At 49.3% G+C, this 27,986-nt stretch overlaps 1 protein-coding gene across 1 annotated transcript in view; it reads left to right on the top strand.

The window, feature by feature from the left end:
- Positions 1-2,159: 2,159 nt before the first annotated feature.
- SETD2 (SET domain containing 2) overlaps positions 2,160-27,986 on the top strand; it is a gene marked incomplete at its 3' end in the record, with an annotated part of 60,654 nt that continues 34,827 nt past the window's right edge. The window contains exons 1-5 of the mRNA XM_009284606.1: positions 2,160-2,329; positions 15,473-15,488; positions 18,888-23,326; positions 26,174-26,305; positions 27,198-27,326. Of these exons, the coding sequence (XP_009282881.1) occupies positions 2,160-2,329; positions 15,473-15,488; positions 18,888-23,326; positions 26,174-26,305; positions 27,198-27,326 (4,886 nt within the window). The remainder of the gene's footprint in view (positions 2,330-15,472; positions 15,489-18,887; positions 23,327-26,173; positions 26,306-27,197; positions 27,327-27,986) is intronic.

Genomic DNA, 27,986 nt, shown 5'->3' with positions numbered 1-27,986 from the left:
GTTGTGAGTGGTGGGGTTTCTACCCCCACCCCCCCCCCCCCGCCCCCTTCTTGTTGGTTCTGAACGCTATTTTTACATTTTTAGACTTCCTTCGCGAAGGATTCGGGTGCTTCGTAAACTTTGCGCGTGCGGCATCCCCGACGTGCGGCCGGCTCTGGGGTGGAAGGAGGCAGACACCTGGCACGTAGCACACCTCCGTGCAATGGTTGGACTGGAGGCAAAGCTAAAAATGGCACGTTTTGAGCAAGGACAACAGAGCAAACCTTTTTGAGCGAATGCTACGAATTCTGTCTGTGCCCACCTGGAGCAGCGGAGGATCTGTTTCAGCTGAAACGATACCCGCGGCCAAGCCTTCTAAAATTAGTGAGAGACGGAGGATTTCATTTTGAATCCAGGTTGTGTTTTGCTAGACGTGGCTCCTGCCTTTCTCCCGGGACGGGAGAGCCTGGAGCAAGCCCTGCGCCTGATTTACGTGAGCTTAACCCCGGCGGGGAGCTACGGTCCCATCCCGAGCGACCCTCTGGGTTCAAACGAGACTGCTGTCCCTCCAAAAAGTTTTAGCCTGATTTAGGTATTTCACCTTTTCAGTTTAGAGCGCGAGGGATCCTGTCTCCGGGGGCTGGGGTGGTGCGTGGCATTTGGTGTCAAACCAAGCGTCGCACGGAGCTTGACGGTTAAAAGCGTACAGGTTACATCACGCTGCCGCTTGTTGTCTAAAACAATCTCGAGTGTCGCAAACCTGGGCTCTTGGAAGAAGCCAGAGCCGTTTCTCTTAACGACTTTTTAGAAGAATTTTACTAATTTATTGGTCTGACTTCGGGGTTTTCTTGGGGCGCGCGTTCTGGGTTGGGGCTCTGAAAGCTGGGAGGCCTGCAGATGTTTTTAGGGGCCTTGTTTCCCTGTGCCTGCCTCGAAGCCCGGGAGCCGCGTTCGCTGCTTCGTTAACGGCGTGTCTTATTCAGGACGTGCTCTTCCCAGCGCCTGTGCTTTTAGCTTGAGAAAAGGGTTATTTGCGGTAGCTCAGCGACGGTTTTCCTCAGAGGCGGGGGTACCTCGAGGTTCGTCGTCTCCTTCCTCGCTCTCGAATGTCGCCATGTTAGAAATGTGCCGTACGGCGCGTCCCAGGAACCGATCGGGTATTTCCAAAGCGCGGTCGGCCGCCGCGGTGGAGAACGCAATTAAAAACACACCGTGATGGCTGCGGGACCTTTGCTGCTGCCGGAGGCGGTGGCTTCCCCCGGTCCCGTACCCGCTGGGGGGCGTGACGAAGAGGGGTGCGCGTGGTTCGTTTTTTGGAGGAGCTGATTTTGTAGCTCGTAGCGTTGGAGTGGTGCTGCTGCGAGACGTGGGGGCTTGGGGAGCGTTGGTCAGAGCCCGGTGACGCAAGCGGAGCCCGGTAGATCGGCAGGCTCAGCCTTATTTTTCATGGGAATTATTCACAGAACGGTTTGGGCTGGAAGGGACTGCTGGACCTTTGCTGCTGCCGGAGGCGGTGGCTTCCCCCGGTCCCGTACCTGCTCGTGACCGTGACGAAGAGGGGTGCGCGTGGTTCGTTTTTTGGAGGATTTGTAGCTCGTAGCGTTGGAGTGGTGCTGCTGCGAGACGTGGGGGCTTGGGGAGCGTTGGTCAGAGCCCGGTGACGCAAGCGGAGCCCGGTAGATCGGCAGGCTCAGCCTTATTTTTCATGGGAATTATTCACAGAACGGTTTGGGCTGGAAGGGACCTTCAAAGATCGTCTAGTCCAACCCCCCTGCCGTGGGCAGGGACGTCTTCCGCTAGATGAAGTTGCTCAAAGCCCCGTCCAACCTGACCTTGAACGCTTCCGACGATGGGGCATCGTTGTTGCTGCGACGGAGCTCCGCGCTGGCTGTAGGAGGTGGGATACTGAGTCGGGGAACTGGACTACAGGCGACTTCAGTACATGCTTCATGGCGTTTACCAGAGTTTTCCTACTAGCGAAGAAACTCCGGCTGGCTTTCGCCTGGTCGGTCGCTCTCCGCGTCCCACTTGGCAGCCAGAGCTCAGGTTCTTGAGAACTTCAGCAAAACCAGCTCTCCTCCCCGATTTGGGTGCTCAGATCAGGGCCAGCCTGGGTCCCTGAGCTCGGAGCTGCCGCCAAGCGCCACGCGAGCTCTGCAGCTTCTCCGTCGAGCTGCCCGATGCCGGCCTGGACCTACTTGATGGACGTTTGTATCGTAGGCTGCGAGCAGAAGAAAATTCCATCTCTTCGTGCCGTTATTAGAGCTGTAGCCATGCAGCCGATACGGGCAAACCTGGGACGAGTGAGCGCTTCCTTCGAGAAGACACCGAGATCGTCCCTGGCCGCTGCGTACCGATGGTGGAGGACCCTCTCAAACAAGTGACACGTTGGTGGGGTCATTGGACGCGGCGCGGTGGATCGGGTTGAGGCTCCCGGGGATATCTTCAGTTGGCGTCTCCGCGCTCTGATGGAAACCGAAGGTGCTGGGTCGGGTTTTAGCGCCCGTGGGTTTGAACACCCCGATGATTTTGTTAACGTGACTTGATGTGGATTCAGACAGTCTAAACCGTCAGGTTTTTGGTTGTGGCTATTACTGCAGGGTTTTTTTAATGTGCGTTGCAGCTGTGGAGACTCGTGGGCGGTTCGGTGGTCGTGCCACTTTGGGACTTGATTATTTTTTGCTTCTCGTAGGTATCTGGATTCTATTTTCTGCTTTTCTCTAGGGAAAACGATCGGTAACGTCGGTGCCCTCAGCAGAAGGCAGAAGCTCCTGGCAAACATGCTGTGGTTAAATACCCAAATCTGGGTCCTTGAGTATGTTCGAATCCATCGGGGAAGATGCTAACGGAAGGGAAAGGCTCGGTTCTACGCCTGCGTTTCCCTTTGAACGCTCCTCCCCTTTATTAAGGAGACTAATGATGGTCCCACGGGATGCGAAATCGAGAGTAGTAAGGGAGGAACTTGGCTGTTGCTGCCTGAGTGTACCCGAGGGTTTTTCAGCTCCGCGCTTAAGCCTTAATGTCTCTGAAAAGTCAGTTTATTTAAAGAAAATTCTCTTTATATGTCTGAATTTGTCTCGGTCGTGGGAGGAGACCTTCACCTACTCGCCTGGCCAGCCAGTAAGTTATCAGACAAATTTCTCACTTGGGTTTATTATTTTTAATGTCATCTTAGGAAAATTCCCAGCTGGGCCCGAACTTTCTGCGGCTGGTTGCTTGCAGCGAAGCCGAATTAAATGAGGTCATTTATCTCCAGGCTGGGTATCTCCAGGAGGAGACGTGGACGCCGTGCAGCGCTGCCCGTTCCGCTCTTCCCTTGCCTTTTTCCTGCTCCATCCACAGCGCGTTTTTGGTACCGTTGCCCAGTTCTCTTAAAAACGAAGCCTGAGGTTTGTAGCTTTGCTCTCGGAGAAGTCGTCTTCTCCCTGGTTTTTGGTACCCAGCTTTGGGTTGTCTTATCATTGTTGGGTTTTGAGGGAGGAGGGCCTCTTGGCTTGTCCTTCTGCCCCGGATTCTTGTGCAGCTTCCACCCACCGCTCTGTCGTTCCTCCTTTTCCATCTGCTTGTGGTCCAGAAACGTGGCGTGCAGCAAAGGCAGGGTAGATCTGCAGTGTTTAGCTTCGGGGGAAATCAAAAAAGGAAGGAAAAAAAGAAATAGGTTCACATTCTGGCTTCGAGCAGTTGAGGTCCCTGTGGTTTCTGCCAATTCGGATGCCTATAAATCGGAAAACGGTGCGTTTTTGCAGGAGCTGGCCGTGTGTGAGCACGCTGGGAATACTTTCCCCCTTCGGTTTTCGAAGTTTTAGGTCTGTGGATCGGTGGTGCTCCTCTGCGGTGGAGGGATTAAGGAGGGAGTGGTGTGTGCAAACGGGACAGGGAACGTCGCGGCCTCGGGATGCCTCCCTGGGAGGGTGTGCTCGCGCCATTGGGTTTCTCAAAAATGAGGAAATTCAGCAGCTGTAGGCTACCCAGCCAACGTATTTTGAGTTCCAAGTTGTTCCGTGTACCTTTAGTTACCCAAACATGCGCACGGATAATTACGTGCTCCATGCTTCATACGGAAGAGCGGCTAACATGTAAACTCAGCTCTCCTAAATACTGCAGTTGGGTGATCGCTCGGAAAAGAGACGGAGAAATCCCTGGGTTTTGAAAGGAGAAGGCTTTCAGGTGGTTCTCTTGCCTTAATTGTTTCTAATTTTCCCTCTGCAATGTAATATTTTCCTTGCAGTGGCTCAAAGCGGGCTTAAAGTGGATAGGTGACAGCCTTCCCTCGACGTCCTGTGTTGGAGATCTGTTGACGTAATTCTAAATATAATATGTTTGTGTGTATATTTAGACAGAGAGGGAGAGAGCATTTATAAACACCTATTTTTAATAGACGTAGGAATGTAAAGAAAAATGAGTATGTTTGCCGTGTGTATTTGACCTCCGTCCCAAGTAATAGACTGGCTGCATTTTGTTATTTAGGTGATTATTTAGATTTACTAACGGGACGAGCCGAGGTGTACCGGTGGAGCCGTGCGAGCTGCTTTGGTGCAACTTCCTCAGCGCTGCAGGAAGCGATTAGGAGCCGAAACGCTGCTGTCCAAGGGCTCAGATCGTCGTTGCTGGTTTAACACCCGCGTCGGCGCAGCCACGTACCCCGCCAGGGCCATGGGGAACAGCGACGCTCTTTGCATTTTGCAGCATCCCGGGCTACGCTTCGTTTTTGGTTTTCCTGGCCAGAACCGGTAGGATTCATTGAGGAAAAGGTCTTGAGAAAGTCAGAGCGCGGCTCTGGTTTTTGTAGGTTTGGTAGGACACTTGCTGAAAAAGCTTATTTTTTTTTCCCCCGACTTTTTTCCTGACTTGTCCAATTTTTTAAACTTCTATAAAAATGCTCCATCCCTGCAGCTGCCCCTCTCCAGCGAGCTTCAGCCTTTCGGGATCCATCCCAGAGGCTGCCGTCCCCCAGAGCACCTCCCTGAGGGTCCGGGGGCTGGTGTGGAGCAGGATCTGAAATTCAAGAGAAATGTGGGCTGGGAGGCAGAAGCTGACCTGAAATCCTGACGCGGGAGGAACAGGCGTCGGGCTGGGTCTGGGGAAGGAGCTGGAGCCTGAGCAACGCTCGACGTTAAACACCATTTTCAGGACCAAACACAAGATTCCCGCTGGCTTTGCCCACCATCGCTCAAAGATTTTACGGTTTCCACAGCCTCACGTTGTAATTGTATCATCGCCTTTCTATTGGAAAGGCATCAGCGGAGGCTTTGCAGCTAGAAAGAAAAAGCGTGTCGTTCTGAGTTAGCAGAAAACAATTATTTTTAACATTTGCAGCCTTCTGTAGCATCGATGTCCGGCAGAGAAAACTCCGGAGCCTAGTGCTTGGAGTTTGCTTGCCCAGCCCGTTCCCAACTTGCACTTTTACTGCAAATAAGGGTATAAAGGAGGACGAAGGAGGTTGAATTTATCTGTTCCTACAGTAATTTCCCTGCCTGATATCACCTTGTGTTTAGCATTGCCACAGCAACCGGCCGCGATGTTGCAGAGCGATAGCAGGGTGCAGGTTTTCACTCGTTAGCTCTCATTTCTTCTTGCCGTGCTAGGCCGGGTTGAATCTCACTAAAATAGTTTGATTTCAAGCACTCGATTCTCCAGGAGTTGGTGTTGCAGGGAGCTTGGGTTTATTTTCTTTCACTGAATTGAGAGCGGCTCCCAAGATGTCTCCCGCTGCTGACTTAACCTGCCGGGCAGGTTTTGTAATAGAAGATTAAACTTCATCTATAATCGCGTAAGAAATAAATACGTTAAAGATTTTATATTAAAGCGGCAACCTTAAGCTTGGCTCGGGTGTTGCAGCGTTTTATTTACAGCACTGAGACGACAGAGGTTTTCGGGGTGCACGGCGCGGGTTGCAGTTTCTACCCTTTGAAGTCTGACTTTAGGGACACCCGATTATGGGAAGGCATTTTCTTGTTAGGCTTGGGGTGAGTTTGGGGTAAGGGCGGGACGTTTTGCGAACGCAGACTTCAATGTGGTGAGTTATGGAAGCGTTTGGTGTTACGTGCGTGTCTGTGAATTGTAAGGTGATCTCGCCAGGGTCACTCAAGGTGAAAGAGAACACTAAAATGTAATGTTTTTACCTCCGTGTGACGCTCGTAGGATATATCCTGCAAGAACCTCTCCTGCTTGGGATGCAGGGGACAGGACTGCTCCTGCCTGCTTTCTCTTTTGGGGAGGAGGGGATGCCGGGGACCGCTAAGGTGTCGCATCTCCTCGCCGGGTGTTGCGGATGGCACACATCCGACTGTGTCCCGGCGTGGGCAGTGCGGATGTTTCCACCTCACCGGGTGACGGCAGGCTCATTGGGTCGTGGGAGACCTCCCCAAGGCCACCAGCGGGGCCACCGGTGTGGTTAGCCTTCTCCTGAAGCGGGTAGACTTCTGCAAGCCCAGCCTGCACGCCCAAACAGAGAGAAATCTGTTATTTGCAAGGCATTTTAGGAGACAAAGATGACCTGCGGTGCCAGGGGGGGTGTTTGTCATGCGGGCTTGGTGATGCCTTGATAAGGTCAGGTTAGGAATTTGCTTGCCCACGCGAGGAAAATCCCGCAGGTGAAGCGGGATGGTGATACCTGCTGAGGCTCCGTGCCTGCTGACGGGCACGGGAGGTGAAGGAGGGGTGGCAAACCCCCATGTTTTTACCCAATCCAGAAATGCAGCGGGCGAGAGGTCGCCCGCAGAAGATAGGGTGTAGCCTGGGGGCTGCCCGGGGGTCCCGCTCAGCCCTGGGGAGCGAGTCCTTCCCCCCCCCTTGTGCCTGCCCTCCGAGGGAGGGGCCTTGCCTTTCTTCTCTGTGTGTGTGGTTTGTTTTTTTTTTTTTCCCCCTTTTTAGCACACAGACCTAATTACCCAGAGCCATTCCTCAGGTCAGATGAAGCCTCAAAGTCTCTGCGTGTCCAGCGGATACGCGGCAGCCTGAGCTGCTGACTTCTCTGCCAAGAGTGAAGCCCTGTGCTGGTCGCTGGTAATAATGTTCGTAAGTCAGCTTAGATATTTCTGATTTTTAATTTTTTTTTGTACGTTCAGTATGCTTTCAGGTTCCTTGCCTTCGTCTGCTTCCCCCGTTGCTGCAGAGGAACGCTTTAGAGAAGCGTTGGTATGACTTGAGCCTTGTGCTGCGTGGAAGCTGGGTGTAGCCACTCGCTTTTCAGCAGGATTTAAATACTGAAATTATTTTCCTGGTGTCGAACATCTTTTAACTTAATTAGAGCAGTTTAGTTCAGCACATGCTGAACTTTTTCTGTGCAGCCTGGTGATTGCATGGGATGGGGATTTGAGCAAAATTAAAAACCAAACTGTTTTTTTCCACTAATTCCGCTAATTCCTTTTCCCTCCGAGCCTAGGAATGTTACCAGTGTATAACCTGGCAGCGCCTGCAGATGCTGTGCCGCGGCAGTCGAGTCAAACGTGACCGTCCCCGCCGGATTACGACGGCAGACGCCGGGCGCGAGAGAGAGTTTTGCGGAAGGCTGGCACTTGCTTTCTCTCCTTTTGTTAATGAACTCGGAGGGTTATTTACTATAAGTCTGCGGCAGAGCGTTAGAAGATATTTGCTGCTTCTCGTGGCGGCAAGCAATTTTGGCTTGCGGGGCCGGTATCCCCAGGGCATGCGGCGGGGGTAGCCGGGATGAGTAACACAAGCTCAGCGAGTCCTAAAAGCTCCTAAAAAGCGGTTTTGTGCTGGTATAAGAAATGCTTTCTTGCTTGGTTGTGTCCTGGTAGTGCCTCCGCTTAAACCAGTGTTAGGGTCTTGCGGCTGCAGACACTGTTCGTAGATGGTTTAAAATGTCCGTGGCCTGAAGAACCTGGATATAAATGAAGGTGGGATGGAGTGGGGTGGGGGGGGGGCAGATAAAAAAAAGTTGGGAATGGGGATAACCACCTTAGTGACTTGTTCAGGTTGCACACAGGCTGTTGCAGAGCTGGGAGCCGACCCCGAGCTTTTAAGCCTGGCCTAACCCTGGCCGTAGGAAGGAGGTTTTAATTCCAGCCTTTTGAATTGTTAGAAATTGTTCAATGAGGCGGTGAAGATGATTAGTGAAATAATGGCCTTGCCTCGCACGCTGCAAGCAGCCGTGTGCTCCGATGCCGGGAGTGCGCCGCGCCGGTTTGTAAAGCTGCCGTGGACTGTTGCTTTTAATGTGGTTTTTGGGTTTCTTTGTGCAACTCCTGTCCGTTCATCCCGCCGGTGGTACCCCACGGGGAGAGAGCGATGCCAAACCATCCTGCATCTTCCCCTGCTTGCGTGCTGGAGGTGATAAGCCGGAGGTGATAAACTGTATTTGTGTTAGATCCAGCCTCATCCTTCCCCAGGGGCAACTGCAGCCCCGGACGGACAGAGGGCTCAGGGGTGTGCAGGCATTGTAGGAGTTAATTGCATCAGGTAGAGAAAATGCAGTTTAAGAATACCTTGTATGTGTGAAACATTTCCTTTTGTTGCTGTTTGTGGTCGAAAGGAGGTGATTTTGAGGCAGGGATTACCTGAAAAGTGACCCCATTTAAATTTTGTTGATGGGTGGATGCTAAGTCTAAAAGCTGCTGATGAAATCTCTCCTTCCCAGCTCGGAGAGGAGGAGGAGGAGGAGGAGGAGGAGGAGGAAGCTTTTCAAGGACTGATGCTCCCACAGTGCTGAGCCAGAAGCCGTGGTTTCGAGTTAAGCTGGGGGTTTGTGCCCTCTCTTTTTGGCACTGCCGCTCTTCCGTGTCCCCCCGGTCTGTTGTCTGTCCTCGTCCTTTCCCTTGCCGTGTCGGTGCTCTGTCGGTAAATCCCTTGCCTGGCTGCCATGGGAACAGCATTGCTTATGATGATTGCTGTCACGATTTCAAACTTGATTTCTCCTTTAGACGTGCCCTGGCACTGAGCAGAAAGGGGAGAGCGGGAGCCGTGTGCGTGGTGGTGAGTTTGGGAATTCCCGGGCAGTTTTGGGGAAGGAGCTGGGTCCCGCGATGCTTTTATTGGAGCAGAAGACTGGAGACCACTGGAAATTGTTTTCTTCCTAACCAGGTCTTTTTCCTGAAGCAGAAGATCCTAGCTTCTCTAAAACGCTGATATTATTAACACACAGATAGCTAAATAGTTAGTAAATGGCCAAAAAACCGCCCAAAACCTCAACCTGTGGCTTTTCACATGCTCCTGCCAATGTCCGTTTTCTCTGACCCACTTTCCTTTGCAAGAGGAGCAGCAGCAAAAGCAAATTCTTTTCAAAAATCATCCTTTTCCCCCTTTATTTCTTCCCCTTCTCTTTAGGGTTTGGTCGCTGTTGGGTGGACCTGCCCTGGGAAGGGTCTGCACGGGCTCCGCCGGACCCAGGGCTTAATTCATAGCTTGGGCAGAAGTCCCTTCGCCGGCGCTGCCAGCTGGCAAAGAACAGGCATTTTAGCTCGTGCCATTTTTTTTTTTAGCCTATATTTTCCCCAGCTGTGGAGAGCGGAGTGTGAACGCTCATAATAAAAATTTGTAGCGCTGTAAGTTTTCCATATTGTGTTGTAATGCCTCTTGAATCTGTTCTCGGTGACTCTCCTCCAGCCCGATGAGGAACGGGACCCCGGGCTGGCCCGAAGTGGAAGCTGCAGCGGCTGAGTTTCTTAATCTTCTTCATGCCTGCTGTTGAAATGGCTCGTGTCCGGGGTTTTTCTCGATTTATAAAGTTCATTTCGGGGGGGTGTGTTTAGGAAATGCTGATTTAGGAAAGCAGGGGATGGGAGAGCTGGATTTGGGGGATGTGCCGCAGGGACAGGTATATGCTTGCAGCTGCCTTGACCTCATTTTCTGGAGAGCTTTGGCTTGGTTTCAAGCTTCTGTTTAAATAAGATGTTTGATACTGTTAGTGATTTCCACCCCCCGGTCGCTGTTGGGTGGACCTGCCCTGGGAAGGGTCTGCACGGGCTCCGCCGGACCCAGCGCTTAATTCATAGCTTGGGCAGAAGTCCCATCGCCGGCGACGCCCGCCGGCAAAGAACAGGCATTTTAGCTCGTGCCATTTTTTTTTTTTAGCCTATATTTTCCCCAGCTGTGGAGAGCGGAGTGTGAACGCTCATAATAAAAATTTGTAGCGCTGTAAGTTTTCCATATTGTGTTGTAATGCCTCTTGAATCTGTTCTCGGTGACTCTCCTCCAGCCCGATGAGGAACGGGACCCCGGGCTGGCCCGAAGTGGAAGCTGCAGCGGCTGAGTTTCTTAATCTTCTTCATGCCTGCTGTTGAAATGGCTCGTGTCCGGGGTTTTTCTCGATTTATAAAGTTCATTTCGGGGGGGTGTGTTTAGGAAATGCTGATTTAGGAAAGCAGGGGATGGGAGAGCTGGATTTGGGGGATGTGCCGCAGGGACAGGTATATGCTTGCAGCTGCCTTGACCTCATTTTCTGGAGAGCTTTGGCTTGGTTTCAAGCTTCTGTTTAAATAAGATGTTTGATACTGTTAGTGATTTCCACCCCCCCCACCCCCCACGGGTGTGCTTTAGCCTTCCCTCTGTCCCTGGCTTTTTGGGGGAAGGAGCAGGATTGTCTATTAACTTCCCTGCTTTTTTTTCTGGTTGTACATTATCTGGTTGTGGTGCAGTATTTTTGGGAGCAGGGACGCATTCGGGTGTCAAAAGCACAGTGCTCCGTACAAAAGATTTCACAGCAATTCAGCACCGTATTTCAGTTAATCGTAGGGACCGCTGCACATTTGTCCTTGTTTTTTATCTCTAGCCGGCCCCATTAGAGACTAATAAACCGGGTGGGCAGTAGCACTTCAGACCTGTAAGTATTTTATCAAACCGTTCGGTTTCGAGGATGGCAGGAGCTGAATGAGAGCAGCAGCCAAGTGAACTTCATCTACAGCATCATGGTGCACGGCGGCGGCAAGAAGCCCGGAGGCGCAGCCCTCCGTCGCCGGCCGGGCAGCGGTGAAATCTGCCTAGATAATTTCCTTTTTGGTTTTAGGATCTTGCTGGAACTGCAGATTTCCACCCCCTCCCGAGGTGTTAAATTTGTTGCGTCGCCTTCTGGTTTGCTTAGCCCTGGTGTTGTGGATGCAGGTCGGTGGATCCATGGGCAGCTGTGGAAGTCCATCGGCACGCCCACGCTGGCAGGACGTTTCTGGCTAACCTGGCCTAAGGAAAACAGTCTGGAGGTCGGGATTTCCTCGGGTTGGGTGCTGAGGTTTTGCATTTTGTTCCCTTCCTTCAGAAAGAAAGGTAATTGCCGAGGCAGGTAGAGGCTTTCAGATGGACCTATGCTAATGCCTGCACAATACCCCGTCGTCAGCTTAAAGCAAGGGGTGCTGAGTGCCTGCTCGGGCTGGGGCTTTTTAGGCTTGCAGGGTTGTTAGTCTTGCAGATGTTTAGATAAGAAAAGCTTTAGGCTTCCAGATTTTTCTCTCTTAAGAAGAAGAAAATGAAGGGGGGGGGGGGGAAGAGGGCATATGGGAGGTGAGGCTCTTCAAGTTTTGTCTTAATGCAGACCAGCATTTGTCATTTAGACTTTAGAAGCCTGAAGGCGTTTTTTTTTGTTTGCTTTTTTAGCATAAGCAAAGCCTGCGTATAGTTCAGACTACAGTGTGGATTACATCTTAAAAAGGAGAGAAGTCTCATTCATGTCAAGCTGTTTAAGCATCTAAGAAATCCAAAAGCTGCTGAACCTCAGAATTAAAATACAACCTTATTTTTTATTAACGTGCCCGTGACAGACCTGGGACGTTTCCACGAGTAGGAAAGCTGAAGGAATAAGACCATGGTAAAAGAATGCTATGTAAGGCCATTGATAAATTTATATAAAGAATTTTGGTAGAAATGTGGGTCCATAGCTGTAAAAAAAGCTTTCCTGCAAATACAAACTCCTCTGTACGGCGTGGGGATTTGGGATTTACTTGCTGCCGTGGTTGCTGCTGGGTGCAGTTGTGCATTTGTGGGGTGCGTGCAAGCACATCTCCCTGTTACCTGACCGGTATTTGTCATTACTTAATCAGAACTGACTGGCAAAACTGTTCGTTTAAAGTTTAGTTTAGGGGCAGACTGATTTTTAATTGTTTTTTTTTTTAAAAATACTAATACATAGGGCTTCTGTAGATAAACAAAAGATGGTACAGTTCCCTGTTTTGCTTTTTTTTTTTTTTAATTCATTAACCACTTGTTTGTAGAGGTCTTCAGTTTTGCTTTGAGTTTTAATTTGGGTTTTAACAAGCCCTTTCTCTTGACATTCACAGAAATGAGCCACTAAGTGCATGAATTCAATGCTAATTTTCATAACAGTCTTCCTTTTATGTACCTCCAGATAGCAAGGTGCAGCCGGAGGGAAACAAGTGGGATTGCTCTAAACCTCTGGGGCTGGAAACCTGCTGGAAAACCTGCGGGTTGTGTGTTTGGATGGATCCCCACCCAGCTCGCGTACGCTCTTGTTGTGCCGGGTCTCCTGCGTGCCAGCTCCTTCCTCAGGCTCGTAACGTGGGGGTTTTATGTAACTTCAGACCCAGTGTGGGAGGAATTTGGCAAAAGGTTTTCGAGCGAACAGCAACGCGTTCACTAATTTTGGAAATCTATTTATATTTTTTTTCATCTGGGGCGAAGGAAGAGGCTGTAGATGGAAATGTGATCCGTAACCCAAGCCAGCTGCCTCCTTTATTAAGGTTAACCTGCGCGAGGGCACCCGTAGCGAGGTGGGACGACTTTCTGCTGCCGACGGCTGCTTTAGCTGGTGATGGAGGGGTAATTCAGGAGGGGCAAGCGCTTGGGCATAACTGGCTGCAATACCGCTGCAGAGAGGGAATGCTACTGTTCCCTCACTGAGAAGAAATGCTTCTCTGTCCAGTAGAAATTAAATTGTTCGTGTAGACATCTAGGACTATACAAGATACATTATCAGTAATGTCGTATCTACTTCATTCTTACGTATTTTATTTTAAACAACCAGTTAAATTCATGCAACATCTTCTGTTTGGTCCCTTCTTAACTGTTTTCTGTCTTTCGATATTTTGATTTCTCACTTGCCACCCTTTAAGCTGCTGAAATTTTAGCAATTTCCCCCCCCAAGGGCAGACGAGTCTCGCTACCAAGTGGCTGTAGAGCAGCAAGATTTCCTAATGCAGCTCATTTTCTCCTGCAGGATTTTCTCTGGGTTTTGAAGGATCTCAACTATCTTTTTTCCCCTTCAGTGTTCTGCAGTTTTCTTGCCTGCTTTGACCCCCCATGCAGAAGCTGGTGCTCTGCCGTCCGCCTTCGTGGAGCGGCTGTTTCGAGGTGGCAGACGCTGAGGCTGCTCTACCAACCCGGCGTCTTGTCCGGGAAATCTGCTGCTGTGGCTGCAAGCTTTGAGCAGGACGTGAGCTTAGAGCCGGCCCCGATGGTGCTGTGATTCCTGCTGTTTTGTAGGCATGCCCTCTTGGAAGGGAAAATTTTATTCTTAGCTTTCGGTTTTTGGAGACTTACTTTGTGTGCTTGTCAGCATTTTAGCTTAATACCGGTTTTATGCGACGTTTTAGCAACGAGCAAAAATGGCTTGTGAAGAGGAATTAGTTACTTTAGTCTTACAGCAGGATATTTATTATAAATACTAACCTTCATTACCTGTCTCCCAATATATAGCTACTTAAATCCGTGTTCTTCTGTATAAAGAGACAGTTACTTCTTTTTGGTTTAGGACCACCAGCTTTCATCTGCTGGTTGTTATTCTGCGCTGTATCACAACACGTCTGGTTATGGATGTACTGAAAATCTTCATAGAATCATAGAATCATTTAGGTTGGAAAAGACTCTTAAGATCATCGGGTCCAACGTTCATGTTGGGTCTTGGCTACACTAGACCTCAGTGCTGTTCTCACCCTTGTAAACGCTCGGGTTTAGCACTCAAAATATGTGACTGTCAACAACGTCGGTGTCCTGGAAGTCTAAAACTTCACTTTCTGGGATCCTAAAGATGAAACCTCCTTTTAGGCGCTAATTTGTATCAAAGTGCTGTTCTTCGAGGGCTTCTGACCTCCTCTGCACCGGCAGTATTTTGAATTCATGGCTTACTTAACCCCATTAAATCACATACGTGCCCTGGTGTACTCCACAGCTTGCTTAAACTCACGGCTCATGTTTCCTCAATGAAAACAAACCCTGTTCTTGCTGCTGTAAGAATAATTTATAAACTATTAATAAGCTTTATGAATTGGACGTGAGCCTTCGTAGAGGCAGGAGTATATTACTGCTGGTGATAGGTCTTTCTAGCAGGTTGCTCCTAATTCTCTGTTGATGATGGTTTAAATGGGGAAATAGGTGGTTATTGCCGTGCCGTCACCGTGTCGGGTCCCTGCCTGGGTTACGCAGAAACCGAGAGCTTTGGCTTTCTTTTCCAGAAACCGATAACTTCTCAATTCGCTGACGTTTGAAGTGAAATCTGCGAACCTTTTCTGCAAGAAATCTTTCACCGTGTCACCACGACAGGGCCGAATTACGGCTCAAAAGCTGATAAAATCTAGCAAAGGTCCAGATGAAAACTCCCCCTGTAAGGCAGATAGGGAAAAGGCTGTCTGCATGCAAACGTAAAGGTTAGAGCGCTGGAGAATGCTTTTGGACTTCTGGTAGAGGAAATAACAGGTAAAACAGATGAGCTGTTGACATCTCGGTTAAGGCGTATCGGTAACCACTGAAACTTCTACATCTGCTTCTGTAGTTTTCCTTTGGGGGCCGAGAAACTCGCTGAAGCTCTCCTGGGTATCGGGCAGAGCAAGAGGAGAGTGGTCACGTTCTTCTTCCTCCTCCTTCCGTGTAGGAGAACTTGGGGAAGCAAAGGAAAGTTGGGCTTTCCCGTTGGCTCAGCATTGGCAGGTTAGGTTGGGATCAAGGTAATGCTCCAAATCAGTTCGTTGTCGAGTGGCTAGCTTCCAGAGTGCCGATTAATTAATTCTAAGCATCATGGTAAATAGCCCGGGCTGCAGGTCCATAGTAGGTCATACAGCAATAAGGTGTTCGTAAGGATCTTTAGTTTCTGGCGATGAGAGAGGCAGATACTTTCACTGTTTCTGGGCTGCTAAGGAAAACACTAAAATTGAAAGAAAACCAAATTCAGCTTCCTACATCTCATTTTCAAGATTTTTATAGCTGCCTTACCCCTGCAGTGTCTGCTGAAATAGGGTTCTGGCTGGTTTGCAGACCCTCAAAAGACAACACCAAGACAGCAGTTTGCTCAAAAAATGTTTGCTCTGTCAAAGTCCATGCAGAATTTTCAGCGTTGAAATTACTGGGCTTCAAAACTACGCCGTGCTCCCCCTCAGAGGCGGTTGGCGTGTCTGCTTGACCGTTGGGTGATGTTGGTAGGGACATCTCTTGCAGCAGGATTATTTGTAGGGTTGGTGTTACCCTCGCCCTGTGTCCCCGGGTCCATCCCGTTTGCAGTACCGGGGATCTAACGTTACGTTTCTTGTTTCTGCCTGAAGTTTACACCTTCTTCTTATGTTTTCTTTTGCATGTTTTCTCGGCTGGATTGCAATAGAGAAGAAGAAAATGAGGTGAGTAAAACTGATTCCTTTCTCGATGTAGCTCCTGAGACATGCGTTAGCCCAACCTGGTTACTTTGACCTGTAGATTTCTTGAGTCAAGAGAGACTGAGGGTCCAGATAAAGCAAACTGATGTTATTCTGGGGTGCCTCTAGTTCAGTGGTTAAATCCGGGAAAGAAGGGAACCACCTTCAGTGCCACTTCTGCCATCTACACACGGGGATGCGATAGCAGAGCGCAACGGTGCCCTTGAGTCATTCGGTGTAGGTAGGTGCTGCTTTCTGCACCACGAAAAGATCATTATTTAAGGACTTAATCTGTGAAAAAAATTCACAGTTTTGCTGTGTGACTCAATGAATTTAAGGGGAAAGGAGAAAAACATCCAGGGACTGGAACAGTTTATAGTATCCCGGCATAGGAACGACTGCTGCTGATAATTTTTGGTGCTGTAGGACCGTATCTGTTCCGGCTGTGCTGGTGAGCATACTGCGCGTCCTCCCTACGTTCCCAGCGAGCCGAGAGCTGCAGGAGCACTGCTGCTCCGGTAATCGTGTACCTCTGCTGAATACGCAGCGTGCGCTTCTGTCGCCTTTTCCTTTCTGCAAAATACCCACAGCAACGTTTTGGGGAACGCTCCCTTTCTGTAAAACATTACAGGAAGGAGAACCCCCCTTCTGCTAGAGAGCTTTTGCCAGTAATTGTTACCTATGAAATTTCAAAAGCTACCTGGGGAGTATGTGTAAAATTCTGTCAGTCATGTTTTGTTAAACTTGGTGTTATTTAAGAAAAAAAATCCCTGGAAGGGTGGGCACCTGAGGGCGAAACATTTGTTCTGAAATGTATCATCTCTGCTGAATGGACACTGACAAGGGGAGGAATAGAAGCTTAGCAGCTCCTTTTTTGCCTTCAGGTCCTGTGTTTTGTGTGAAGGTGGATGTATCCAAACCCAGTTATTCACGTGTGAGCTCGGATTTCAGATCTGTTGCGCTTGAAGTTAGAAAGATTTTGATCAAAACATCGACAGATTTCCATTACTGTGAATTTTGCACGTAAAATATTTTCACAAAAGTTGTAGCAAGAAAAAAACCTCTTGAATGCTGATGCAGTGTATTTATTATATTTTTGCTATATTTTTATATATACACACAAACTATTTTTTAATATATAATTGGCATAATAGGTGAATCCAATCTCTGATAAGGATTTGGATTCAGATTTGTGGAGGCTCCTTCCATTAGACATCAGGGTGTGGATGAAGATAGGAACCCGATCTCTCACTTTTCCATTGTCCCAAGACATATACACAGGTCAGGTGGGAATTTCTGGTCACGTAGGGATAATAATTGACCCAGCAAACCCACAAAACGATGTTTCCTTGCTGTTTGGGAGGCTGAGCCCGGTGTCCGACGGGAGGGTGGTCTCAGTAGCGTTCAGACATGTAGAAACTCGTACCAAACGGACTGAACGCTTAATTTTGTCCTGTATGTTTCCGTGAATTAGTTTATATACACTTGTGTATTAGTCTCTGGATCACTTCTGATGTGTGGATCCTTTTGAAAACAGGGATAGTATTTTCAGCATGACTTTCTGGAGATGGTTGTGAGACTGTGGTTGTGGAGAGAGGAGCGCGTTTCAGAGCTGGGCGAGCGTGGGGACATGCACTTTTTTCCAAGGTCACCCTTTGGGTGCCCTTTTAGCCACGGCACTCGTTTGAAAGCATCCATGAAATGGCACCCAGATAAATAACACCCATTTCAAAGGAGTGCTTTTTTTATCTTTTGCACCCGTTTTTTTCCAGAATGCAGCTAATCATCTGCTGGGGAAGATCAAATGTTGTGTATGGTGCTGGGCTGGGTAGCCGAGACTAGTCAGGTGGACACCGTGACACGGTTTTCACAATTAAAATAAAACCCCGTGTGTTTCATCAAAAATGAGGATATCTTTGTATATATGATGTCCAAGGCTGCAAATAGAATGAGGTGGGGGTTTCCATTCCACCGATGTCTTATTTAATAATTTACTATGGTGCCGTTAGCCTGAGCTGCTATGCATTGTTTTACAAAAGTTAAAGGATAACAAAGTACGTAATAATTCACAGTGGGTTGCAGGAAACCGCTGCTGCTGCCAAAGATGTGTTCATGCAACAGTTATGGGAGTAAAACCCAGCTCTGTACAGTTTTTATTCTGCTACAACTGCTTCCACTGGAGTTATGCTTCTCACACAAACCGTAATTATGCTAATGCAGTTTGGATTTGCGGGGATAAAGACTGTCGACAACACCACCCTTTTGCCACGGTGCGGCAACGTTCGTCTTTAGGGACTGCACTCCTGCGACACAGCTTTTGCGCAGACGAGCCCTAAGCTTTAAAATAGTTGGAGGGATGCTAAGACGGGTAAACGTACGGTGCTTCATGCTCTGAAAATTGCTAATCTCGGGCTTGGATAAATGCATCCTGTGAGGGAAGAGGTTCCCATGTTGAAGGAGCTTTGTTGCTCTAGATTTGCTCCGTTTGCAAAGCCGGGGTTCACTTGCGAGTGCTGTCACAGCAGCTTTCTCGGTGGAGATCCTGAGCTCTTAATGTCCTGGAGAAGATGACTTTCAGCTCATTAGCATCGAAAACGAACGGACTTGCTGTAGCACGGTCCTCACTGTAAGGTGGCGAGTGAGATCCTGGGCAGGAGACAGCAGATAGCTTCTGGTGAGGTGCACGTGGAGCGTGTTACAGTCGGTTGGCCTGGAGGTGACAGAGTCATCACGCACGACTGGGTCCCGATGGGAATTCTTGGAGGTTTTTATATTAATACTGATCTAAGCCTGAGCCTGGAACCTTATTAGGAATTACTAATGATTGAGCTAAGGCTGTTGGCAGGAGGTGGGAAAGGACGGGGCTTAAAACGGCTGCTGTAATTCTGGGTAGTCTGATTCATGCTGAAACCAAATGCATCCAGGGGCAGTCTCCTGGGACGTGAAAACAAACACACTTAAAGCTTAAAAATGCAGGTATTTTGGAGCCTGGGACCACAGAAACAGCACAAATAAAGTGGTGCTATCTCTTCAATTAACTTTATATGTTGAACCCTATCTCTTTATAAAAAAACTAAGAATTAAATGAAAAAAGGACTTTCAGTTTGGTCATTAATAAGTCAGTTAAAAAGCCTCAGTCCAAACCCCAGAGGAGGTTTTGCTCCAAACTGGGAACGACTGCTTAATTGATTTTGTGCAAGAGCGAGCCAGGCGCAGAAGGCAGCGCGGCTGTGCTATCCCAGACTCCAGCCCAGGGTATCAATTTCTATTTTATCGTCATGAAAAATTCGCCAGGTAAAACAAAATGGTTCAGTGTGCCTGTAGAACAGAGTTAACCCCCCAAAAAAACGATTCCTCTAACTGCGTCTTCTTTTTCTTTTGCAGGGCAAGCCTGAAACCGTGCAGAAGGCTGGCTTTATCAAAGGCCCAGTGTTCAAAGGCGTTGCTTCGAGTCGCTTTTTGCCCAAAGGCACCAAAACAAAGGTTAACCTTGAGGAGCAAGGAAGACAAAAGGTGTCTTTCAGCTTTAGTTTAACCAAGAAAACCTTACCGAATAGATTTCTGACTGGTCTCGGAAACGAGAAACAAAATGAAACTCAGAACTCCCCAGCAGTCCCCCTTCAGACTGACTTTAACCCCAAAAGCAAAATGGACCTGGGGGATGCCGCTGGTTCAGCTGAGGAGTCTTCACCTCCAAAACCGAAGGTAGAATTAGGGAAGATCCATTTTAAAAAACATTTACTTAATGTCACAGCAAAACCGCCACCAGCTACAGCAGCAACACTACCGCCACCGCCGCCGGCTGTGGCACCGGTAACGGAACCAGTGACATTGGCCGCGGACTTTCCCTCAACGCCACCGCCTCCCCCGCCTCCCCCTCCGCTGACGGTGTCGCCAGCAGCATCGATGCCGGTTCCTGCAGCGGCAGCCTTGCCACAACTGCCGGTAACGCTGATGTCGACGCTGTTGCTGTTGCCGCCCGTGGAAGCCGAAGTCCCCGCTTCGAAGGAGCCGTGCCACGCGGTACCTAAGGAGGCTTTGGAACCGGACGTCAAGCAGGATGCGGTATCGCGCGGTTCGGAAGAACGTGTAGCTCAAAACACGCCCGAGCAGACGGAAATAACTCCACAGAAGGAAGATTCCCATATTGGGAAAGAGGATGAGGTTTCCGACAGCTCGAAGGGTGCTCCCCTCTGCTCCCGGAGGCAGGGGTCGAAGAGGAAGTTCTCCCAGTCCGACGGCACGCTGCTGGGCTCCGAGTCCGATGAAGATTCGGTGAGGACCTCCTCCAGCCAGCGGTCACACGAGCTGAAGATATCCAGTACGGAAAAGGAGAGAGATCCCAGAAGAAGCTCCGCGTCCCTCAGAGGTGACGACCTGGGGAAGTCCTCCTCGCGCTCCAGGTCGGACAGGGATGAGAAGTACTCGAGCTATTCAAAATCGGAAAGAGATTCGCGGTATGCGTCCTCTCGCTCTCGGTCAGACAGAGACAGAAGGCGAAGCCGGTCTCATTCCCGTTCCCGATCCGATCGGGGCTCCCGAACCAGCTCTTCCTACTCGAGGTCGGAGCGTTCGCATTACTACGAATCCGACCGCAGATACCATCGGAGCTCCCCGTACAGGGAAAGGTCGAGATATTCCCGCTCGTATGCAGACAACAGGGCGCGAGAGAGCTCGGACTCGGAGGACGAGTACAGGAGGACACATTCCAGATCGAGCGACTCGAGGCGTACGTCATCCCACTCCTCCTCCTACAGAGACTCGAGGACTTCTTACTCTAAGTCGGACAGGGACAGCAAAGTAGAGTCGTCTCACGCCGACGTGGAGAGGAGAGGAAGGTCTTCTTCGAAAGCAGATAGAGATTCAAAAAGGACTTCAGAAAGTGAAGTAACCAAAAGGTGCTCTCCCCTTGATGAGCTAGGCTATCGAAAGGGGACATCCCATTCTAAGCCCGACAGTAATGTGAATTCCTCCCGTTATAAGTCCACCCCTTCAAAGACCCCCGCACCAAAGCCTGATAAATTTAAGAGTTCTTTCTGTTGTACAGAATCGATCGAAGAAATAAAACAGCAGTCTAATTCTCTAGATTTAGAGACCTCTTGTCTAAAAAGCAATGAGATCAGGGTGTCCATTGCGAAAAAATTTGAAAGGGAAAAGACACTTTCTCCATTAAAACAGTTAAACGATTCGCCTGCTTTTAAAAGGGCAGACGAATCGAAAGTGGGTTTTGCTAACTCAAAGTCCGAGGAACTTACAGGAAGTGAATGCCACGACAGTGTTAAGGAGCAAGAAACTTTATTAAAGATAAAGCACGATCAATTAAGAACGTGTTTCCCCATGGAGTTGAGTGTAAATGGGTCCCCGGAGGGTAGGGCTGATGGTTTGGCAACTTCCAGTGCCTCCAAAACAGAGGATGTCGCCGCGTCTTCTGACGATAGCCTGTGTCGGTCAGAAGCGTTGCCTGTCGTGAAGACGAGTCCGTCGTATCCGTTGCCATCTAATGGGTTTGAGAGCACATATGCGTCTCGAGAGCAAGAGCCGGACGATTCTCGGGTCCAGTCCAGTGAGTGCAACAGTCTGTTTAGGCAAGCGGAGGCTCCAGTCCCGCAGCAGCAAGGGGAAGCCATCCCTTTGCCCGTCGTGAATGTAGATCACACTAAAACTGTACTTAAGAAGGTGGATGATCAGGCGACTCTATGTGACAAAACCAAAGAACCAGTTTTTTGCTACATTTCAGACGATGCCACCCCTGCTTTGTATCATTCGGAAGTTGAAATTGAAGCAGAACCAGCAGATTTAAAAGTTACGTCCGAGACTTTCCTGGACATGCAGGTAGAGCCGCAGACCGTCACGTGCGATTATGAGAGCACGGAGGATCACCACTCAAAGTCTGCCTGTGACGATGAGCACGGTCATCCTTCCCATAAAATTAGCCTGGCAGTGGAGAGCTCGAGCACAGATCCCTCCCAGGATGGCTGTTCCCCAAGGCTCAGGTCGGACCATCCCGTGCCGGAGGAAAGCGTCTCTTCCAAATGGGACGTGCCACCGCCGGATGGACGCCAGGAGCTGCTGCAGCATTTGGAAGCCGAAGAGGTGCTCGAGTTGTATACTCAGCACGTTGATCTTGGTTCGGCAAAAGGCAAGCCATCGGTCAAAGATGAACATTCGTACTATTCGGAAGTGCCGCTGGAGCACCGCGGCAGAGAGGTCGTGGAAGAAAGTGCTGTTTCCACCGAGGGAGTTGGGCCAGATGATTTGAGAGTTCGGTGTCCCAGCATATTGGCCGAGAAGGACGAGGGAAACGAGCCCTTGGTGGCTTCGGCTTTTCCAGATGCCTTGTTTCCCTCTTGCGATGTCATTGTCACTGCAGAAGAAATGGAGACGGTAACTCAAGCCCCAACGTGTGACAGCAGCGGCAACGCTGCTGAATTTGTTCCCACTGGCCACGACGATTACTCTGACACGGGGGAGAGCGACAGCGAGGGGGGCAGTGAAGACAGTGACACGGAGGACTCGGATTCTGATGACGGCGCGCCACGGAAACGGCTCCAGTCTGTTGTGGTCGTACCAAAGAACTCGACCATCGCGATGGAGGAGAGCAGCCCTGGCTCCTCGCGGAGCAGCCAGGGCAACAGACGCTTCTCCGACCACTGGGATGACGAGCGACCGGAGCCCAGTAGACCCTACTATGAAGAGAGATCGGAGAATATGGCGAGTAAAGGTGGTCCACAAGTAGAGAGCAGATGTTCTCCTAGAGGGATGGAGAAGAGTCCGGCAACTTCTACCGAGCTCAGCAGGAAGGAGATGGAGGAGCTGCGGCCGGATCCGTGCCAGCCTCAGAGCGACGGTGTTGACAGTACGAGCCAGGCAGACCTGACGGCAGACTCCCACGGCAAACCCAACCCGGACGAGAGAATAATGTTGAAGGAGCTGATGTCCGTTGGTAGACCGATCGGCCGACAAGACGAGCAGCAATTTTGTCTGCCGGAGAGTTTCGAAAGTGCCGATAAATCCCGACACCAGACGAGCTCTTCCAAGCCAGACAGTAGGCAAGGGAAGGGTGGGCTTAACCAGTCTGGCCTCGGAGACTTCTCCAGGCTGGATGGTTTTCATACGACGGAGGATCTGGGTGGTTTGGGCTGGGACTTTTCCCAGCCGGAGAAGCCCAGTAGCACCTACCAGCAGCCAGATAGCAGCTTCGGGGTCTACTCAGGCTACGTTTACCAGCCGGGCTCAGGAGCGTACGGTGCCTCTCAGAGTTACTGGCAAGGCAACAGTTACTGGGATGCGAGGTCCGCTAGCAGACCTTCTGCAGTTAATTACGAACGAATTCAAGGGCAAGTACCGGATTCTCTAACGGAGGATCATGAGGAGTATGAAGAGGATGACCGTTGGGATGATGACTGCAAGCCTCGTTTTCCCAGCCCCTCAAGTAAATGCCAGGTGCCCGGGCAGAAAGAAAAAGGCTCAGTGCAGGCACACGAGATCAGCAGCAATTCGACCAAGGAGCCGGTGCCTGGTGGGGAGAAGAAGGAGGAGGTGAAGGTTTTGGAAAAAAACGATGCGAAAGAACGAGGTCCACCAAAAAAAAGACGCCCGGAGTTGGAGAGCGACTCTGAGAGCGACGTGGACTTGAGGGAGAAGAAGAAGGTGAAACCGGAGGGAGAGCAAGTGGAGTCGGCGCCGCAGGACTCCTCCATGGTCGGTCGGTTGTGTATCATGGACGACTTCAGAGACCCCCAGCGCTGGAAGGAGTTTGCCAAGCAAGGAAAGATGCCCTGTTACTTTGACCTTATTGAGGAGAATGTGTACTTGACAGAAAGGTAACTGATATTTTAACCTTTTTTTTTTTTTTTCCTTGCCTATAGCAATTTTAGATTTTAACTTATATTTGACTCTGTGATAGCTTTTTTTTTAATGGCCGAATTGGCATAATTTGGAGGGAGGGAGGGATGTCGCATTCCCGACGTCTAGCAAAGCTGCTCGTAGAGGAGACGATGCTGGGTGAGTGTTAAACCTCTCCTGGGTCTCTTCTCCTAAACAGAAAACCCTGGTTGGGCCCAGACAGGCCCTGGTGATGAGAAGAGGTGGAAGATTGGGAGATACAGGGGGAGGATGGTTTATTTATACCCTCTTCTCAGTTGTCTTGCAGCATCCCCTTTGTCTAGTGTTGATTTGGGTATCAGGCAGGACTTGCACACGTGGGATTACTGGCATCGGCACCAAGTGAACATGTTATTCTTGTATCCATGGTAATTTTTAAGAGTAATTAATTTTTTTCCAAGCTTTTTGCCTTCTTCTCTGTTGTCCACCGTTCATCTGAACTTGGTGCAGCTACATTAAAGCCCAGAGCCATATCTCGGCGTCACCTCCGGGCTTGCCAGTTCTTGCCTGTTTAGTGTCCCCAAATGCCAGCTCGCCCCCTCTCCGAAGGCGCAGGGAAATCTGTCTGGGTGTGGGAAAGGTTTCGGACAAACAATGTGTGTTTCCGAAGGCTTTGGTTACTTACATGTAATTACTTGTCATCTCAGATGAGTTATTTTAGATCTAACAGACTGTAATTTGAAATATCAGAGGGTAGCTGTTGGTTGCAGATTATCCTTTTCCCTTTTTGCATGGGAACGTTGAACAGGATGTTATCCCTTGACAAGAAAGTCATCTATTTCTGAGCTTCGGGGATGATCAGTAAGTGTATTGCTTCAGGGCTCAACGACCTTCATCCTTGCCAAAAAAATACTCGCTCTGGCTTTAAAGCATAGGTGAGAGCACCGTGCGAGCTTGTAACCAATTCTTATTCCTGGCACAGACTGTGGTAAAGCCTTCTGATGATTTATGCCTGTTCAAAATCTTGCCATTTCGTTTCACTTCGTGGTCCTTTTTCGTCTCGTGATTCCCCAAGGGTGGTTGAGTAACGGCGTTCCTGCCGAACCTTTGGGTACCAAGCGCCGGTGCTCGCCGGCAGCGAGGGCACCGGGCGCAGCACCGGCTTGGTAGGACGCTTCACATGGGCCAATTTAAACCCGTGTTGGGCTTCATGTGTTGGGGTCTTACACTCAAGGCTTTGCCACATCTTTTGTTCACCAAAATGGCTTTTTTTTTTTAAAATAAATGCATTTTAAAAGATATTCTTGATTCAGAGTGTGAATACCAACCACTTATCTGCAGATAAAACCTGCTATTTATTTCAAGCCAGGGTTTTTTTCTTACGCCTTTTTTTGTCTTGCTGGGATCCACGCTCCAAAGCATTTCCCTAATCATCTCATGGCAACTGGAATATCAGTAGATGCCTTTGATGCCCTACCTTTTCTATAACTGCAGTTTTCTTGTTTTCTTTTTCATCGTCTTATTTGGCAGTAAAGCAGAGGTTTAAGTAGCTAAACCCTCCAATTTGCTTTATTAAAAGAAAGCTATTTTAAAATGGTACGTGCGCTCAACTAATGGTTTATATATTAATATTTTAGAATATAGGTTTTCTCCTGGCCTTTGGATCAGCGAAACCAAATGGATATTACAGAATAGCTAAGGTTGGGAGAGAGATTGTCTCCGTAGTATTATATATGATTACAGAATAGAGTATTTCAGGAGAGGCTAATTGAAGTTCATCCTTTTAATTTAAACCTTACAACTGGTACTATGTTAGTGAGAAAGCCTCTGTCTAGAAAAATCAGGCACTGAATTTTCTGGAAATTGGCTTCTTTACTTATATGATGAAATGAAGGAGTTTTAGTCCTTCCTCCGGGTGGGTGTGCGTGTGCACCTCAAACACTGTGTTCAGTTTTGGGCCCCTCACGACAAGAAGGACGTTTTGCTGGAGCGTGTCCAGAGAGGGGCAACGGCGCTGGTGTGGGGTCTGGAGAACAAGTCTGATGAGGAGCGGGGGGGAACTGGGGTTGTTTAGCCTGGAGAAGAGGAGGCTGAGGGGAGACCTCATCGCTCTCTAAACACCTGACTGGAGAACAAGTCTTATGAGGAGCGGCTGAGGGAACTGGGGTTGTTTAGCCTGGAGAAAAGGAGGCTGAGGGGAGACCTCATCTCTCTCTACAACTCCCTGAAAGGAGGTTGTAGCGAGGTGGGGGTTGTTTTTTTTTCCCAAGTAACAAGCGACAGGACGAGAGGAAATGGCCTCAAGTTGTGCCAGGGGAGGTTTAGATTGGACGTGAGGAAAAATGTCTTTCCTGAAAGAGTGGTTAAACATTGGAACAGGCTGCCCAGGGAAGTGGTTGAGTCCCCATCCCTGGAGGTATTTAAAAGACGTGTAGATGAGGCGCTGAGGGACATGGTTTAGTGGGCATGGTGGTGTTGGGTCGATGGTTGGACTCGATGATCTTAGAGGTCTCTTCCAACCTTAATGATTCTATGATTCTGTGATCTGCTTTGGAAGTAAAACTGAATTGTGGACATTGAGGAGAAGGTAAAAAAAAAGAGTTAAATATCCTGGGATGTCTTTCTGAGAACTCGTGTTTTGTGATCAGAAGGCCATCACCTCCCACTCAAACCAGTGTCCTTGGTTACCCCTGTACCGTCTTGTGGTTCTCCAAAGGTAATCAATCCATATGCCCTGTTTCTAGAGAATAAATTAATGTCCTCCGGTAACAACTGATAAAGATGGAGGAGTAATTTCCCTACCCAGATGCTGTCTAACCTGTATTTCAATGACTTGTCTTCAACAGGAAGAAGAACAAATCTCACCGGGATATTAAGCGAATGCTGTGTGAATGCCCTCCTCTCTCCAAAGAAGAGCGAGCTCAGGGGGAGGTTGCTTGTGGAGAAGACTGTCTCAATCGCCTGCTCATGATAGAGTGGTAAGTAGTGTTTCATGAGTTGCCAGCGTTGGGCAGTGTTGTCCATGAGATGACCGGGGAGCCCCTAAAGGAATTCAGACTTTCCTGGGCGGTGGCAGCAAGCTTTCTGTGCGCTCTCATTTTCACTGGCTGGTGTGGAGTGATCTTCAGAGCCTACGTACCAGCGTCTGACCTTAGATCTTCTGCAGGAGGCTAGACCTTAGCAACCCCCTGTTAAAACCCGCTACAAATGCCTGGAGTCTTCTGCTCCTCAGCCTTAACTCTAGTCCATCATAAGCGTGGTTGGTGGGAGTCAGAAATGCAAATGTAGCTCTACTTGATATCCTTATTTCCTTTCATTTCTCCTTTTGCATCTCTCTCCTCTCCCCAGAGCCTCACCAGGCTACAGCCGTCGTCTCCTTTTCCCTCCTGGAAGAGGCTGGGAGAAGAGGGAGCTCCACGTGAGCGGGAGGCAGGGGACGGGGCGCCTAGTGGGATTCGCCCCCTGGCACATGGATTGTCACCAGCTGGGGTGGAAGGAGAGGAATTACTTGGCAGAGGCCCTGCCCTTTTTTTTTTTTATTTCATAGCCCAGGCAGTAGATGTAGGGGAAGGGGATATCTTGGGGGAAGAACCCCTAAAACGGGGGGAGGAGAGGCCAATTCATCCCATTTTGATAGGACGTAGAAGTACAGCGGCATTCGCATTCCAAATGTTTTTATCTTCCTTCCAGAAATAAATTGTCTGCATTTGCACATTGACAGTCAGATGGTTATGCTTTTTATAGCAAAACACGTTTGAAGGTTTTACACTGAATTTATTATGGTGCCTTGGTATCTATTTTCCATCTGAGCTGTTTCTGTTATTGCTGTTGTCTTGCTGGGAATTGATTTGTTCCGTTTCCTTCCCTTAGTTCTTCCAGGTGCCCAAACGGCGACTACTGCTCCAACAGGCGCTTCCAGAAGAAACAACATGCAGATGTTGAAGTGATCCTCACTGAGAAGAAAGGCTGGGGGCTGAGAGCTGCCAAAGATCTGCCATCGTAAGCCTTTGCTCTTCGAATGATGTCCTTGTGCTTTTTTACTCCCTCCTGAAGGGAAAATAAGTTGCTTGTGTTTTCTCAGTTTCACTGACATTAGTAGATTTGCTGAGGTTCTTCCAGCTTTATATACTGTCCTTGTCCTCTGTCAGGTGTCCCTCTTAGTTATTGACACGTACGTATCCACTAATTGCGTGTTAGATCTCCCACTCTGCTTTTGCTCTCTTCTCTCCTCGTTAGGGTTTCTGACAGTCTTGCCGTGGCTTCATCTTTTGTTTGATCTGCCTTCCCTTCTTTCTCTGTCCCCAGTACATGGTGTCAGAGGAGCACACGCTCCGGTTGTGTCTCCTCCTCTTCCCACCTCTGCGAGACTTACCCTCTTCTTGAGTCTTCCTCCTCCTCCCCTTCGGACTACATGAAGATCCCGTGGGGATCTTTCCGCCCTCGTTAGGCTGTTAGTTAACGGCTGTACTTCTAAGCGCTGGTTTGACATCAGCCATACTTACAGATCCGAGTCTGTGTTTGACTCGTCTCTCTTTCACTAAGGCCAGGTGTTATTTGCCCGTTGTGCCTGGATCAGTGCTTTTATCGACACTGCCTGGCACAAAGGAGCTGGTGGGACTTGGACGCAAGGGGTTGTGCGGTGCTTGAACCCATTGGCAG

Source organism: Aptenodytes forsteri, unplaced genomic scaffold (genome assembly GCF_000699145.1).
Source record: "Aptenodytes forsteri isolate BGI_AS27 unplaced genomic scaffold, ASM69914v1 Scaffold428, whole genome shotgun sequence".
NCBI lineage: Eukaryota > Metazoa > Chordata > Aves > Sphenisciformes > Spheniscidae > Aptenodytes > Aptenodytes forsteri.
Note: the sequence above shows the minus strand (reverse complement) of the source record. Positions and strands in the feature narration are given on the sequence as shown.